This window comes from Phasianus colchicus, chromosome 6 (assembly GCF_987193195.1).
Source record: "Phasianus colchicus chromosome 6, bPhaCol1.hap1.1, whole genome shotgun sequence".
NCBI lineage: Eukaryota > Metazoa > Chordata > Aves > Galliformes > Phasianidae > Phasianus > Phasianus colchicus.
Window position 1 is genome coordinate 25,612,401 of NC_143441.1, and position 17,557 is coordinate 25,629,957.

At 34.7% G+C, this 17,557-nt stretch overlaps 1 protein-coding gene across 1 annotated transcript in view; it reads left to right on the top strand.

Annotated features, from left to right (window-relative positions):
• The window catches only part of MEOX2 (mesenchyme homeobox 2), a 52,753-nt gene extending 39,013 nt beyond the window's left edge, over positions 1-13,740 (top strand). The window contains exon 3 of the mRNA XM_031590051.2: positions 12,467-13,740. Within this exon, the coding sequence (XP_031445911.1) occupies positions 12,467-12,691 (225 nt within the window). The 3' untranslated portion in view covers positions 12,692-13,740. The remainder of the gene's footprint in view (positions 1-12,466) is intronic.
• The last annotated feature ends 3,817 nt before the right edge of the window (positions 13,741-17,557 follow it).

A 17,557-nucleotide genomic window follows, 5' to 3' on the forward strand; every position in this document is an offset into this window, starting at 1 on the left:
TAATGATTGTATCAAAGAGATACACAAGTAATCTTTATTTTTACATGTGCCACCTACAGATTGGATTCATCTTGGATGCAGAGGTGGGAAATGAAGACAAAAGTAATACGTAGATTAAACTGGTGCATATCTTTTCTAATCTGTCCACACTGATTTGGCTGAGAGTGGCAGGACCCAAGTACTGCATGCACAAGCAGTCAGTTTGCCTGCATGCAACAAATATGAGCATCTTGTTTTAGTCTATTAAATGTATGCAGTTGCTATTTGTCCAGAATTTCTGAACATCCTGTTTCCAGATGGCAGCAAGAATGGGAACACTAGCAAAACTGGAACACAGGCATTTTTTAGCCACTTTATCTTACCCAGTGCTGTGAAAGTGGAGGAGATGATGGAATTTCTTATCACTGTTATTGGTTTCCTGCTCACCAAGCTCTGGTCCGGGAAACACTTCTGCACATGCTCAAGTTTCATTGTGCATGTTGTCACATTGATTTCTAATGGAAATATTCATGTTAAATACGTACAGAAGTGTTCCAGGATCTCATCCCAACACACTAAATGGGTGGTCAAGTTATCTTTCAAATAGTAATTACACTAACATATGCGTTTTAAAGATGTGTTTTATTAAAGGCCTAGAATAATGGACCTAGGAACATCAAATCTGATGAAATGTTATTTACTGTTTTATCACTGAAGTTGAAAGCATTTTGCACACCCATAAGTAGTCATTCTTTCTTCAGGAATGATTGAGAGATTGCTTTAGTTACAGTTGGTAAGATGATGATGTATTCACGAGACAGCATTAAAATAACACTGAGTAATTATCTATATGTGTGTGTAGAGTCATCAGATCACTCTATTGTTACACTAGTAACATTTGAAAAATATTTGGAGAAATACTGTATGTGCACATATTTTCACTGACCAAGTTTGATGATAAGAATACTACTACGAACACTATATATGACAAATTATCAAATCACTTGCTTTGAGGTTCATTAACATCTTCTATAACTAGACATCTCAGTTAGAATACGTGAACACTCATTCACTCACACATGTGAATGAAACATCGTTTTCATTGAAGGTTTCTAGGGAAATTTTTTTTCTTCCAGCTTGGCAAGCAGAAACCAATGCTTTTTTGCTTGACCTGAAGACGATACTGGGTTCCACTGGGTCATTTTCCTTTATTGAAATATGTCGGTTTATTAAGAATTTTTGTATCAAACAACTGATAGCTTTCTGCCCTTTTCATTCATACTCATGTAAGCCTACAAAATTAGATGATCTTCCACACCTCATTTTGACAGCTAAGAGGAGGAATGAATTCTTGCCTCAGTGACAAGTTAAAGATTGTGTAAAACTGAGCACCAACAGCAAAATTTTTAAACTATTTGCTGTGCAACTTTATGGGAAATAATCTGCTGACTTTGGAAAACATATTCCCATTTTCAACAGTAGTTAATTTGACTAGAATTTAACTATTGTCCCTGATAAAATTTTTTATTCTTTCCTTTAAAAATTGAATTGATTAGGAAGTAGGAATTAAAAGGGTTTAAGATACTGAAAGGATAAATATTGAATAGTGTCTCTGGAGGAGAAAAGGCATCCTATGCAAGACTAGTGCTGAGAAATCATTTAAATTATGGGTATATTTGTTTTCTGGTTGTCACATAATGTCAGTTCTGTTCATTATCCTCGTAACTGTGATAATTTCTATAGAATTATAATTAGCCTACCTAATTATCTAATCTAATTCTTCTGTGCTTCCCCAGATTGTCAGAGTGATAACTGAGCTGCTACAGACACCTCCCTTCCTTCCTTCCTTCCTGTTTCCTTGCTTTCCTTCCTGTCTTCCTTTTTAAAGCCACTCTTACTTAGAAAATAAAAAATATTCATCTTCATAGAATCGAGTTCAATATCTTGACAAAATAAGTTAGTATGAGAGGAAAAAAAGGCATAGCATAAAATCTATATTGTCAATCCAAAACAAAAGGAAAATTGAAAGGAAAATCTAGGCATAGTTTTTGGATTCTGGATCACACTGAGCCAGGTAATGGTGTCATTTCTAATGTTATCAGTTAGAAGTGTCTTTTTTTGAAATCAGATATTTTGCTTTGATGCAAAAATAGTCAAGGAACTGGGCATGGGTTTCCACGGTGTATGGCAGTCTTCAGAAGCTGAAAGCAGTAAATCAAAAGGCTTGAATCTTCTTCTTACATACTTGTTATACAGTAGTACTTCAGTGATTTAAAAAATGTTCAGAAAAAACTCTGGCACGAATCTGCTGTGAGACTAATTGTTCTTTCTTTTGCAGTGAATAAACTGAACTCATATTCAGGACCTGTCTTTTCATTGTTAGCGGAGTGAATGATTATTCATGAATGGGTTAATTGCACCTGCTTGTTTACATGCTGCTGTTATTCCTTTTTTTTTACTAGCTGTTCCAGCTGAGGAGGTCAGATTTGATGCTTATTTTAAACATATACAAGAAAACATGCTTTTCTCTAAAAATCATTATTACTAAATAAGAACATAGTGGTGGGATTCCCCAGATCACTCTCTCCAGTGATGCAGCCTTTTTACAGAAATGTCATTTCTGAAGTAGTTTCCATATCCTGTATTACCACAAAGGCGGAAGTGTAAAAAAAATGGTACCTGGTTGGCAGTAATTCCTTTGTTTGAAATCTTTGAACATGCAAGTACTTATAACATCTGTTTCATCACAGACTCTATAACTATATACAATGCAAGCTCCTGAAACACTGAATTTGCACAAAGAAAATTGGAATTTGCTTCAGCTGATGACAAAAAACAGCAGTTGATATCATATGAACTAATGTGTCCCCTCAGAAACAAGATTTCAGACTTAATTATTTAGCATATTTGTTTTCAGAATTCTTTCTTTCTTCTTCTATATTGTTTTCTCTCCTTTCCCTTCTTTCCTCCTCTTCCTTCCTCCCCTTCTTTCTCTTTTTTGCTTTCTTTCTTCTCTCTTTCTCACTTTTTCTCTCTCTTTCTTGTTTTCTTCTCTTTCTCTCATTTTTTTCTTTTCCTTCCTTCTTTCATGACATTATATTATTCAGAGGGAAGAAGAACAAAAAATGATCTGAGAAAAGTATTGTTGGGTTACAACTTTCAGTTATTTCCCAAGATGTGAGACAAATCATAGAGTCTATTATCTCAAGAAAGCTTTATCTTCCTCTTGACCGTGGTTGTAATTTCAACCATACATTGCAGCTTAAAAGAGGCATTGACAAACTAACACTTCATAATTACCTTTCTGGCATTTAATCAAGCTGTAGAAAAAACATATGTTTGACCATATTAAGTGCTATATAAGGGTATTAAAATTTTCTACAGTCATCAAAGTAAGTCTACATTTGACTTTTGAAAAACTTTACAAAATCAATTCAAACATAAATGACCCTGGAAGGCTATCTCACAAAAATAATAATGAAAAAACCCACACAGCATATGGATCAGGAGAAGGAATTAATCCTATCACTCCCTAAAAAGGAAACCTGAGTTACAAGACAGAAGAAAGAAATGAAATAAGTACCTCAAATGCTTAGATACTAAGAATGCACTTTTAGAGCATTATGAGCACATCTGGTAGTAGGATGGCTCTATTATGGTATTGTAAGGATTCCAGAAGTATAGGTACATATAATTCCTGCTCCATGTCCTATGGAGTGTACTCACAATCCCTGCTCAGTCAGCAGTTAATAATTTTCAGCTGGCAGGCCTCTATTATATTTTGAAGAGCCAGTTAGACTAAAAAATATCTTCACTCCCTAGATATCTGTAACCTTGACAAGCGCATTCTTGGCTTTTTTGTGCATCCAGATAAACTTGGAGAAGGTTCCATTCAGGCTTTTTAATATCTCGCTGTGGGATGAGGAGAGGAAGCAGCTGCAGTGGGGTATCAGAGGCGTGGTAAAATGGACATTTTTATGGAATTGATCTTGCCAAATATAGAAAGAGTAGGAGATCTTTCCACCTCACAAGATCTTTTTGCATGGAGCTAATCAAATGAGCAATGTTACAGTTCTGCAGGCTAGATAAGGTTACCGGAATAAACAGTCAAAATACGTAATGCTTCTGTTTGCCAACATAAACAGAAAATCCCACCTAGTCAGATCAAATTCTGCTGATGGCAACAAGAAGGTTTATTTCTCCTTAGCTTTAATTTCCAGTATACACCCAGAAGCCACCAGTCATTTATAAAATGCCTGAATCCTTTGATTCTGCTTTGATTGTGCTGACAAGAGATGCATTTTGTTCAAAATGAAGAGTACTTTTGCATTTGTTTTTGGCTTTCCTGTATGTAGTACCAACTTGGAGAGAGTGATGAAGAACTTTTTTAATGCTCCTTTCTATCGGAAAAAGAAGGAGGCAACATCATAAATTAAATTCTTTTAGGCAATGTTTATAAAGTACCTTGGGCACTGAGGCCATAACCCACACTGGAACATTAAATTGTTTTGGTTATAAAAATATTTAAAAAGTTTTCCATGAGAAAGGTTTCTCCCATACAAATGGTGCCTCAGCCCTGGATCACAAGTGACTTGATTAAAATCCTTTTCAGCATCAGTGAGCTCAGGGGAATTTAATCACAGAATTTTTTAGGTACTGAACTTGACTGATAACGTTACAGCCAATGCAAAGAGATGGACTCCACCTGAGAGTTCATAAATTGATAATACATGGTTGACCATATCTGTCTGATTGATTGTACTGTCACATCTTCTCTGAAAGACAGCTGCTCATTCCAAGCTTCCATGTGCTAAACACTCTCTATGCACAATATAATAATGAGCCTGCATGACTTGAAATCCTTTGGATTGTTTGTTTTATTTGAAGTAACACCGTTAATAAAATAAAACTCTATAATACTTCTATGTTTGTCTTGAGCAATATAAATACCAGCAGTAAGAGTCACTATGCTAACTCAATTCATTCTCTTAGGAAAGAATGCCGCTAGCAAACTAAATTATAACTAGTGCATAAGTTTGATTTGCAAGAAAAAGAATTTATGTGGCAAAATTTCAAATAGTATATTTACTTTTGCAATATTGACTGAATTCAAATAAGCAATTCCATGAGCAAAGATCCAAGTGCTTCAAGCTGTTACATGTGAATGGACTTTACACCTGCAGAGAAATCCCATGGGTTCTGGGTGGGGAGAAATATATGATTGTGATAATCAACATAAAACAGTGTATGTAATAATAGATAGAAATATTAGCAGCTCATATGGCTACTTTACAAAGACAGTAAGGCTCTGCTATTCCCTATCCCTACCTTTTCCTAAACACAAATCTAATGTAACTCCTTCAAGGAGATAAGAACTTTTCAAGTTTCTGACTTACGGTTACATGAAGAAAATAAATAAATCAGAATAAACGGTATTGGAAAAGCACAGATTAATCATTTTTACTCTTTTAAAATGTAGAATCTCTTTCTAGTTTCACTAGCTCTTTCTCAGGGAGGCCCTGCTGAACATAGCTGCAGCTTCTTGAAGCTTATAACTTTAAAACCAGATGTTAATTTTGAGCTAGTTTGTCATGAAAAGGCTTAAGATTGGCTTATTTTGGAAGGCAACTGTAGAAATGCTTTAAATAAATGCAAGTGATGGTGCTTCTTTCCTGTACAAGGGTAATGACTTCTATAGCCACAGAGTCCTGTAGGGCTATCATGGGCCAATAGGTTACTTTGTGCTGTGCCAGTTTCTTGACATTTAACTTTCCTCATCATTAAGTAGGAGCAGAGAAGAACCATACTCAACCAAAAGCCTGTCTTGATGACCCACTACTTTTTAACTTTCAGGCTCAGTTGACTCATGCAAACTGAATGCAGAATTGTGCAAGTTATTTCTTTCTTTTTTTAAAGAAGTAGAGTGCTCTACATGTAATTAATGTAAGTAGGTGTTTATGCAAAGAAGAAGCAGTTTGTCTCAAGGAGACGTTCCTCACAAGTTAGTTTTCCATCTTGTGTTTCTTTTGTAAGTTTCTTTTATATATGCAAAGGAATTTATTAAAGGCAGATCCCCCAGAAGATATGTTATAGGAGTCTAAGGTAGATGGGAATTCTAGGAGTAACCTCACGAGCTGCCTGTCTTTGCCTTTGGACAAAGAAGAGAGACTAATTTTGTCAAAAATACACCCTTAGCAAGTCAGGAGGAGGAAACAACCTGAAATGCATTGTGTCCTATTCTGTTTAATGTGTGTTAGCCCTGAAACTATTGCAGAAAGGCTTTGAGTAGAGAGGGTTAACTGATTCACTGTGATCATGAAAGTAATTTCAAAGAGAACTGGTGGATAAGCTGGAACTTCTTTGGAGGGAACAGAGGGAGGTAATTGACTGCTGTCAAAGATTTCTGAAAGTAGAACAAAATACTTTTATCACTGCTCTCTTCTGAACTATAATGTCTATTCCATCCTTGTCAAAATGTGGGAGGTAAAAAGCAGAATGTATCACCTAAGCAGTAACCAAACCTCAACTGACTTTTCTGTAATGAAAATCCAGAACTCCCACACCTTCCTGGGTGCCAAAAGTTACAGCTGTCCTTTGTGCACCTGCCAAACTCCCCTTTTTCTCAACAGCTGCTGCAAAGTACTTGTGAGTATTTGGTGCAAAGCTCTGTAATGTAACACTGAGTAGATTATGTTATATCATTGAGAAGGTGACTAAAGTAATTTTAATCAGAAGGTTTTTGTACCACTTATTAATTTAGAAAAGTTAAATTTCTCTAACTGATGTGTTTTATAACTGATACAATTTTATAATAACTAAGAAGGCATTTAATACCCAGACATATTTATTTAAATTGGTTTTAAGCTTAAAATATATTTTAAAATTGCGAGTGTTTTGTTTTGTTTTTTTTTTTTAAATTAAAAATGTGAATTCTATCCAGTCATATAAGGAAGAAAATTAAGTTCAATTGAATAAAACTACTCATGTATCAAACTGATTAAAATCTCATGTTATCTTTATTTATTTCTGAAAATATTTTAAATTGATAATTTCAATTATAAAAATAATTTTAAGTTAATGGTTTTTATTCTTGCAACCTGATCTAGTGGAAGGTCTCCCTGCCCATAGCAGAAGGTTGAACTAATGATCTTTGAGGGTCTGTTCCAGCTCAAACCATTCTATGATTCTCTGATGCTGACCTTATTTTTTTTCATAGACGAAATGAGGAAAGGAAACATGCCTGTTTTTTCCATTCCTATTTGCTTTTATAAGTGTTTTGAGTAAGTTGTTATGAAAATACTATCTCCATGTATGTGAAGAAGGTAAGTTTCAGCTGTAGAACATCAGTGATTTCTGTAAAGTCCAGGAGTTCGACTTTCTTTAAAATTTGGCAAGATAAATGTACTATCTAAAAATAACAGGAACATTTTCAAAGCCAAAGAAAATCAATAAGTAAGCTCTTTTTTCCTTTTTAATTTAGAAAAATCAGGATTATTTTTTGTTGTCCTTATTTTTACCTGCATTGGAAGAAATTCAGTTGATAGGCTTTAAAAAAATAACAATACAAGAAAAAGGACAGCGGCTGACCTTGGAGAAAATGCTTAAAAGGCTTAGTGATTTGTTCTTCCTGACACATTGTTTAGGCACAGAATTTGGGATACTGATTAATAAGGCTCATACTTAAAAATATGCATCTCTTATAGCAAAATAACAGCCTGAAGTGTCACAGCCCTCTTGTTTCCAGTACTTAAGGTTTGTGAGGTATCAGTGCCTTACATTTTAATCTTGTATGGGACTATGCCAGTAAAATCTGGAATAGAAAACTTAATTTTAGATAAGATTTCAGAAAAGACCTTTTTGAAAGAGAAATATCTATTTTCGTGATAGAAGAAGTCTCACTATTTTACTTGCTCATTTTGAATTCAGTCACACTTAATTTTTCAGACAAGAATGTCTTTATTAAGGAATAATCATTAATTGTAGAAAATACCTATTAATCTTTTCTCTGTATCTGCAGAACGCTAAAATCCTTTCTCAAAAGGAAATATCTATAGAGCATGGTATAAGTTAACTATTCTTAACTTTCACGTGACTGAAGGGCTCCACTGAAGAAGGATTGTTAAATTAGAAGTTTAGGTGATGTACTAGTTTGGAACCAAAATTATGTGTTTGTTAATGTCCAGAAAATTAAGTTGTACTGAAGCTATATGTAGAAGACAGAACAGTGTGGTTCCTAAGCTTACTAAGGACTTTTATATCTAAGTATATACTGATAACTGTAGTAGTGTAGACTAACCATATCAGCTCCCTTGTTTTGAATCTTGTTCTGTGATTCTTCCAGAATACTCCTTAAAATAAATTGGTCATGGCAAAAACATTTATCTGGTACATCAGGAGACCCACAACGTGATATCATTTACTCAAATCTTAAGTAACAGCCTAATCATCAGATGTGGAGATGCAGATGCTAAACAACTTGTTGACTAAGGGAAAAGAGGCTGTGCTTTCGTGCCAGTAAGCAGATGTGCTCAATACTGGCTCACAAGTGCTGATGTAGAAACAGCTGTTAATGCTACCATCATCTTTAATATCATTCATTTCCTTCTACTTCCTTTGTTTTCCAGATATACATATGCTTGCTCTATATAGTTACTCTGTGCTAGTCAGAGGGAGGAGAAGAGGGAGTGCATTTTTATAAATAATAGGCAATCAGACCCTGATTCTGGGAGGTGGTGAGCACATTCAGCTCCTGCTGAAGCTAACTAAAGCAGTGCAAAAGGACTCCTACATTGTCAAGTTTGTCATAGCTTTAGCTTAAGTTGTAAATGGAGCAAACTAGTTCTTCCACTGGGAAAAAAAAAAAATGTGAAGTTTTCAAATTCATGTCTTTAGCCATCTTTTTTTCTCTTATTAAAGTTTTTTTTTTTTTTTTTTTTTTTTCTCATTAATATTCTCATCTCTTCCCTCCCCCCCCCCACATTATTTCTCATGCTGTGCTGTCTGATGTGTGTTTCAAAGTTTCAAATAATCTGTGTGACTGAAAGGCAGTTTTCCATAAATTGAAACAAATGATACTCTAAAGCACTTCACAGTTTGCTTCACCTCCGTCCTGTTACAAAAATATGGATGGATCACATATCAGAAACTACTACACCTGCCATAACTGACTTTTTTAGCTCCAAAGGAAGTTCAGAATTTCTATATCTGAATTTGATCTTCAGAGGAAATGACAAGTGTAGGACTTGTCTCATATTATTAGCACTTGATCATAAGAGGCCTTATATAGAGTTTACTGGACTTGATGGAAGCACTCCCGCTGATATTAGTGTGCTTTGAATTGGGTTAGAAGTGGATTTCAGTGTTTTAAAATGAAGAAAATAAGGGTATATATATATATATATAGAAAGACAGAATACCTAAACTATTAGGTTCTCTTATATGAACACCCCAGTACATTAGCATAGCAAATGATGTAAAAATAATCTCACACTATGTTTAATAACAAATTTCACTGAAATTAATTTTATTATATTATATTATAATAAATAAGCAGTGGCATACCAAATAATGAAATTTCTTATTTAATATTCTTTAACTAAGTCAGAAGTGAATTATTTGAAATCATTAAGTAAAAATCCCTAAGACTTTTTTTTTTTTTTTTTAACTTTTTCTTTATTTTTTTAAATTATCACCAGTTAGGTAGGTGACCTGAATGAAGAGGAACTCCCTAGAATGACCTCTTCTTATCATTACCTGGAAGCTGGTGCCAATTACTTCTGATATTACTGTTGAAAGAATCATAGAATATCCTAAGGTGGAAGGGACACATAAGGATCATTGAGACAAACCCCTGGCTCCACACAGGACTACACAAAATTCAAACAATTTTTGTAAGAGTGTTGTCCAAACACTTCTTAAACTCAGGCAGCTTTGGGCTGTGACCACTGCCTTGAGGAGCATGTCCCAGTGCCCATCACACTTTGGTGCAGAACCTGTCCCTAACCCCTATTGGTCCCTCTCCTGACACAGCTCCGTGCTGTTCCATTAGGCCCTGTTGCTGTCAGCAGATAGCAGAGCTCAGCACAAGCCCTCTGCTCCCTGTGAAAACTGCAGCCACCATGAGGCCTCCCCTCAAATCCTCTGGGCTGAACCAACCTAGGGACCTCAACTGCTCCTCACCCATCTTGCCCTCTAGACTCTTAAACATCTTCATATCCCTCCTTTGGATTCTAATAGTTTTATGTGTTTCCTTCTATTTTTCTTGAAGCCACTCATTGTATACACTATTATTTTGTTTTTTGTTTTTTGTTCAAGGGCATAAAAGCATTCTGAGAATTGCTTAGATTCTTAAAACTTCTCTCTAGTGCTGTTATTTCTTCTTGTGAAACAAAATTTTATTAGCCACTATTTCAGAAGTAGGATGAGAATATTCTGTTGTACCAGGCTGAACCCAAAGCCTATTGATTTTTGGTGTTTGGAATGTGCCTGTGGTCGCATTTACTATACTTCCCTTCACCACTGTAGTCATGGCTTTTGCAAGAGAAAATTCACTGTCTTAAACAAAAACAACAAAAAGACAACCCACAAAATAAACAAACTGACATTTTAACTTCCTCCACATTGCTGTAAGTGGTGCACCAATGCTGCAACCTTATGAAGACTGTTTGCTTGGACACATCTGATATGTGATCTTAGTATGATAATTTCTAATATCACAGCAGCCAGCAACAAATACTTCCCCCTTTACACTCATTTCACTGTACATACCAGATGCTTTGCTTCTAATGAGTTGACTAAAAGAAAGGATGTTCTGGGCTTTAAGGCTCTTAACTAACCTGGAATCATTTTGCTTTTTCCCAGGTGACTAGCTTTAACAGCTCACATTGGCTTTAACAGGAGCATAGAATATAAAAAAAATAGCTATACCTTTCTTCCTTCCCACACACATAGATACAAATCATGATGCCATCTATCAATTTGCTTGCAGTAAAGTTTTAATATAAAATTCAAAGTGATACTAAAGGTTAAACACTACAGTGTTTCCTGGATGTATAAGACAGATTCAGCAAAACAGCATTCTTGTGGCTCTATTACTCATGTTGTACAATATGTCCTGCTGTGACGGTTCCTTGCTGTTTCTTTTAAAACTCTGAAACACATTCTGCTAAGCACAGATGAGAATACACCGGCATTGCAAGCCTTCTTGCATTTTTTCCAAGGGAAATATTGCGGATATTGTTTATTTTTCTGTGGAACCCTCATATTATGTGTTGCATAGACACACATGTATCAGATTTTTTTGTAACATTAACTGTAAATGGATCAAATCCAACAATCTTCCCTTCATTCACAAATAATGTTTTCAGTGACAGTATTATAAGCTGATTTGAAATCAGCCTTTAATCTAGTTGAATATATTTGACAGATGCTATGCACATCCTTTTTATTTTTTTTCTTCTGGCTATTGAAAAAGAGTGCTTGTGGTTTGCAAAGCTGGTACTTTAGAACTGTGCAAATAATTTAGCTTTTTTTTTTTTTTTTTCTTTTTTCATTTTTTTTTCTTTTTTTTTTTTCCCGTATATTTCTATACAGAGAATGGGAGGAGGGGAAATGAGTTTCAGCTGGAGTAAAATCTTGGAGTTTAATGTGACTTCAAGTATACAGATACATTTTTAATCTTTCATCCCATTGATTTATTTTCCATTCTTATCTGAAATTATTTGATTAACTGCTGATTTTGATTCAAATTTATAATTGCTTTGTTGTCTGCCTTTGTGGGTGTTTAATTTGTGTGAAAAATGTGAATAAATGGAGCGGAATTAAGGATTTATCAACCAGGTTAATTTAAATGCATTTATAACACAGACAAGGAATTCATAAGTTTTGACTGTAAGAAATGCTCTTTCAGGCATTTCAGCAAATTAAGAGGAAAAGAACTTCTACAGTGCTCTGCTCAAAACCCACCAGTTGACAGAACTAAACAGGCTGAAAGCACTGAAATTTTTTCAGTGGAATTTCCTCTCCAAAGTGATTAGCTTCCTTTAAAATGTAATTAGAAAATAAGCAGCACTGTGGACACCACACTGGGCTATTCAACAGCTGGGTTCTTCTGTCCAGTCCCTTGTGGGTTCAGTTGTGTCTCTGTTTCTTTATCTGTGGTATGGCATTAATGCATTTTTCAAGAGCATGTTGAATTTCCAGTGTTTTCAAAAGGGCTCTGAGGTCTTCCCATTGAGGGCATGACAGCAGTGATGCATATTGCAGCTGGGCCCACAGCCTTCGTACTGTAACTTTTTTCCATCCCCTGCAGTCATTATCCTCATATCCCCAGGGCTCTCATCCCCTCCCAAACTTGATCTCTTACTGCTCAGGGAGCCCTTGCAGGACTTTTAACCAAAAAGACAGGGCTATTCTACATCTAGGAAGATGGTTATCAACCTTCAATGACTCCATTTCTATTTTCTTGTTTTTTCTTTCTTCCACAAAGGTAAAAGTTTGGTTCCAGAACAGACGGATGAAGTGGAAGCGGGTAAAAGGAGGCCAGCAAGGGGCAGCAGCCCGGGAAAAGGAACTGGTGAATGTGAAAAAAGGCACGCTGCTCCCCTCTGAGCTCTCTGGCATTGGGGCAGCTGGTCTCCAGCACACAGGGGACTCACTAGCGAATGATGACAGCCACGACAGCGATCACAGCTCTGAGCACGCACACTTATGATACACAGAGAGTGTCCCAGCTCCGTTCTCAGGAAAGATGCTTTGCTGGCAAGCCTTACACAGGCATCGTTTACGTATGCAAGTGACTCTGGCAATGATTTTTAAAGTTGTTATGGAAGATTCAGGCTTATCGTGTCTGTTTTTCTTGATTTTTAGATGGTTTACAGTAAGTGCCATGTCTTAAAGGTGCCTCAAGAGTGGATAAGTGGAAGATGAACTTTGAACATTCCAGATTTGTTTGTCATGTTTATGACAGCGGGCAGGTATTTTTGCTTTAGCTTGCACTGAAAATTACATTGCTCTCAACAGACGATATATTCTGAAAACCACAGTGCCACAAAATCACTATCTAGTGGATAAGAAATGTATTTTAACTCTGTATATATTTACCTTACAGCATTTTCCTGTCTTCACTAATTTTAGCAATGCATTCATATTAGCTGATGGCAATAGTCACTCATGACAATAAATGGCTTTTTGTCTCTTTATTTTTGTTTTGTTTCGCCAAAGACATACAATACATGCAGATACTTTTGTTCAAGTAGGGAAAGTATCTGCTAGGACAAGTCCTTGTATGACAGACAAAACAAACGTTATGTTGCATTTACTATCAACTGCTGCTAATAGGGTATTATTAAACTTACCTAGCTCGTCAATTCTTCTTATCTTATTACTGCAAAAAATGATTTTTAGGATCATAAGGATAGTCCAGTAACCTGCCAGAAAATTTTCATGCTCAGTGGAAACCCCAGAAAGGATTATTCATTTCTACTTTAGTGATGACTTCTACTTAGTCATCACTGAGTACATTGATTAATACTGACTCTGTGGAAATGTTGCTTCATCTTCAGTTTAAAAAACAGCAATAAGCAGAAAGTTATTATCAACTGCTTATGTTGGTAGGAATCAAAATATGAAGGTAACTCAGTATTGTGTCCCGTGTGTAAAATCAAGACACATTTTCTGTTATAAGCTTTTGTGTACATACAGGCAAACACCAAAACTCAAAATTTAATGCAAACCATTGATTGTACTTTGTAAAGAAAAATGTTTAATAAATAATCCTTTTTAAATATTTCTGGTCTCTCTAAAGTGATTTCACAGGAAACTTAAAAGAGTTGTTTTGTAAAAAGTCCTAAGGAACTCTGACTTTTTTGGGTCTTTTGGAACTTCATCTGTGAACAACACAAAGCTACATTTTCAAATTTAGGCTTTTAATCTTGGATAAACTTTCTACCTTGATCCATTTGGGAAACTCTTTCCTTCAGCAGGAAAAAGGCATCTAGCAGCTAATGATGTCTTTGGCCAAAAACAACAAGAGTCTGTTCAACCATTTTTCCAGATCTAGAGTGAATATAAAGGGTTATTTTGTTGGGCATTGTTGAAATGGATTAAAATGAATGAACATCAGGAAAGGGATGCACACTTACATCATAATGTGTTTATTTGATAGTCTTGTTCAGGAGAAAGATATTAAAATACCTCCAAAAATGTAGGGATGAATTCAAGTGTGTTCTGCAATAGAAGATGCAGTGTGATAGAAGGAGCAAGTGGGAAATGTGCATGTCTTTGAGAGTATTCACTGAAGCTCTGCTATGTGGAGTAATAGGGCATCATATAAGTTAAACAATCAAGAGATCTGAGTCTGTTTTCTAAATCCTTTCCACTGTAGATTTGATCTTTCTTGCAGGTTAATTTGTTGTCATGATCATTTTAGTTTAAAATATAATATCAATTATAATATCAATAGGTAATTCATGTCTTTAAAGACTTCCGAGCATTTTATTGATTACAGGAGTTAAAGGGTTTCGCTATTTGTTTCTCATTTCTTTTTCAAATGCCTTTTTTCATACAAAATTACTAAGTGTGTGAGGAGGATAGAGAAGTAATCCAACAGCTTGCAAATACTTGATATTTTTCATTTGATGACTGGATGGGAAAGTTTTTGAGTGGTGATGGTGATTATCAAAATAGGAAATAAAAAGTGACCCAGACTAAAACTTCTTATTCTAGGCTAGTTTTGCTCCCTGCTAAAGGAAATATACCTGAATTTTAAAATGAAAAAAAAACCTTAGATTAAAAAGTTAAAAGAAACCACCTTGAATATTCAAATATTACCTTATAAAAACAAAGACTTTTAGTAAAATTTTATGTGACCCATTTTACTGCCTAAGACGTAAGAGAATATTATCTTTCAAATAATATCATTGCCAAAACTTTGGCCAAGTTTGAGATGACAGTTCCCAGTACAAATGGAAATAGCTTATTTACATTACTTGAAATGTACCAGCGATGTCTGCCTAGCCCGAGGCACATATGGAGGGATGTATTATTGTGTGATTTGATTGCGATACTTGCCAATATGTGCGATGGTGGCAAACAAAGTTGTAATAATCTCACTACAACATAGAATATTTTCCATTTGAGGATTGTCTTTTTCCATTTTCCTTGTTTAGCTGAATCTCTACAGATATGAGGGGCAAGGAGAGAAACATGCAGATGAATGTAAATTGCTTGGAGAATTTTTATATAATTTTATTTAAGTAAATCTTTAAACAAAGCACCAAATTATGTAACTTTACACTGGAGTGAGTGTGGGAAGATTAGCAAAATTAATTGTCTTCCATATTTTAAAAGGAGATAAGACTTTGAGTGTGGCCAAAAGACACTGACTGGATGTAGCAATGTCTCTTGGCTTTAAACAACTGTTTTGTGGGTACACCACTGCAAAGTGAAATATGGTGCAGAGATCCCACATTGGCAGAAGTTGCAGCTACAAATTCTAAGCACAGTGAACTTCCTACCATGATCTTGAATGAATTTACTTACAAGCACAACCCCATGGAAATCCAGATGCATCTTCCAGATTTCAGCTAGCTCATGTTCAAGCTGTGTACAGCAACAGTGAACTCTCTGCTCTTTAACACTGCTTTTTGGGTGAGCAGGTCTACTCAAGACTCATCAGTGCAGATGGTGTATGGCTTCTTCTGGACAAACAAATTACTCAAAAACTAGCTTATGGAATCAACAAAATGATGCAGCATATTATGAATTGTATCAAAATTTTAGCATAAATTGTTCCTGAAAACAACTTTGATGGCTTCTGAACCATAACTTAAAGTTTTGTTTTATACTCTGTGTTTTTTATCTGCTTGCTGATTAACAAAGGATTCTTTCACTGATCCAGCCATACAGTATGGCTAAGAGTATACCACTTGACAGATGGGCACAGACAACCCCTGATATTGTGATTTGCAATGGCTGTGCAGGCACTTGGTAGAATGAAGTTTGATGAAATTTAATTTGGTTTACTTATTTTCATTTGTTCCTGTCATTAAATAGTGGCTGATCAATTTTATGTCTAATCATTGATGAATCCTACTTCTAAGGACTTGTAACATATTTTATCTGCCCCGAGATCGTATTTCTTTGATGCTCAATGTATCATTGAACCAGAGATAGAATTTGAATACACAGATAATCTAACTGACTGTAGGAAGGGAGTTAGAATTTTTAAAGAAAGGTATGTTTTAAAGTACTTTTATTGAGTAAATGATGGAGAACTCAAGAAATTTGTACTGTGTCACGGACCCAGCAAACCTTTTGGTTTATTACCACTTTGGTTTGCACTGTGGACACTTTTCTGCCCTTTTTTTGGTCTTATTTGGTCCTTGAGCAATTACTATCATAATCTCTTCCAACCCTCAAGACCCTGAGTCCTTTTGTCAACAAATGATTCACAATAAAGAATAAACACACGGTTTTTCAAACCACAAATAAAAAGTGTGGTTGCGATAGGGTATAAGAATATGAATGACAACATTAAACAATAGAAAAAATAGTATTCTGTTCAGATCATTAATTAGTTGTTTCCATAAATGGTTTTGGGGTTTTTTTTGTACAGAAATATCATTATTTTATACATTTTTATTTATTATGTTTATTTTTATTAAGGTTATATTTTTGAATTTAAATATTTAATTGTTATATCAAACAAAATAACATTATTTGTTTTCTGTCAAGAGAAAGACAAAATACTTTATTGCTGATTGGATTTTATCTGTAAATTTTGAAAATTTATCATCCAATATAAGAAAATTTGAAAAAGATTATTTTATATTCATGAACAACAAGTTTCAGATTCATTCATCCTTCACAATAATTGATTTCCTTAAGAATTTTCTTGTCATATATGAAAATATTATGGCCTTCATATTGTAAATGTCTCCTTGTTTGAATTATCTCATCTGTAAAACTATCTGAAGGAATGAAAATGGTAAATATGTATATAAGTGATATAGTATTTAGGGACATATTCTCATCTTTAGCATTACAATGACTATATAGCCATATATATTGTTTATGTTTCTTATGTCTGCAGGGTTTTTAGAAATATGCCTATTCTGAATGCTTACTAAATTATTTGCCAAGAAAGTCACATGCACAGCTGAGAAAATACTGAAATGGGCATTTTCCCAAATTAAAAATTTATCTTGAAAAGTACCCTTAGAATATTTTATGCAACCACCACAGAAATGCATTTAGGAAAGTAAAAGCTACTGGGGGCAAAAAAATTTAGAAGTAAGACACATTATAAATAATTTTATATATGCATTTCTATAATTCTCATGTACATAATTATTCATTGGAATTGTATAAAAATGCACAATTTTTAGTTCATAAATTTTACTAAATATAACATATATCTGGTCCTTTTCTAAAACTAGCATTTATGCATAAGCTATTTGATTCTAATGACTGATTGTTATGAAAAGATCTCAGGATTCCATTTATATAGAATATTTTTGCTAAAAAGAAGTATAACTATTCCAAGGAAGCAAAGGACTTCATCTAAGCCCTATAGATG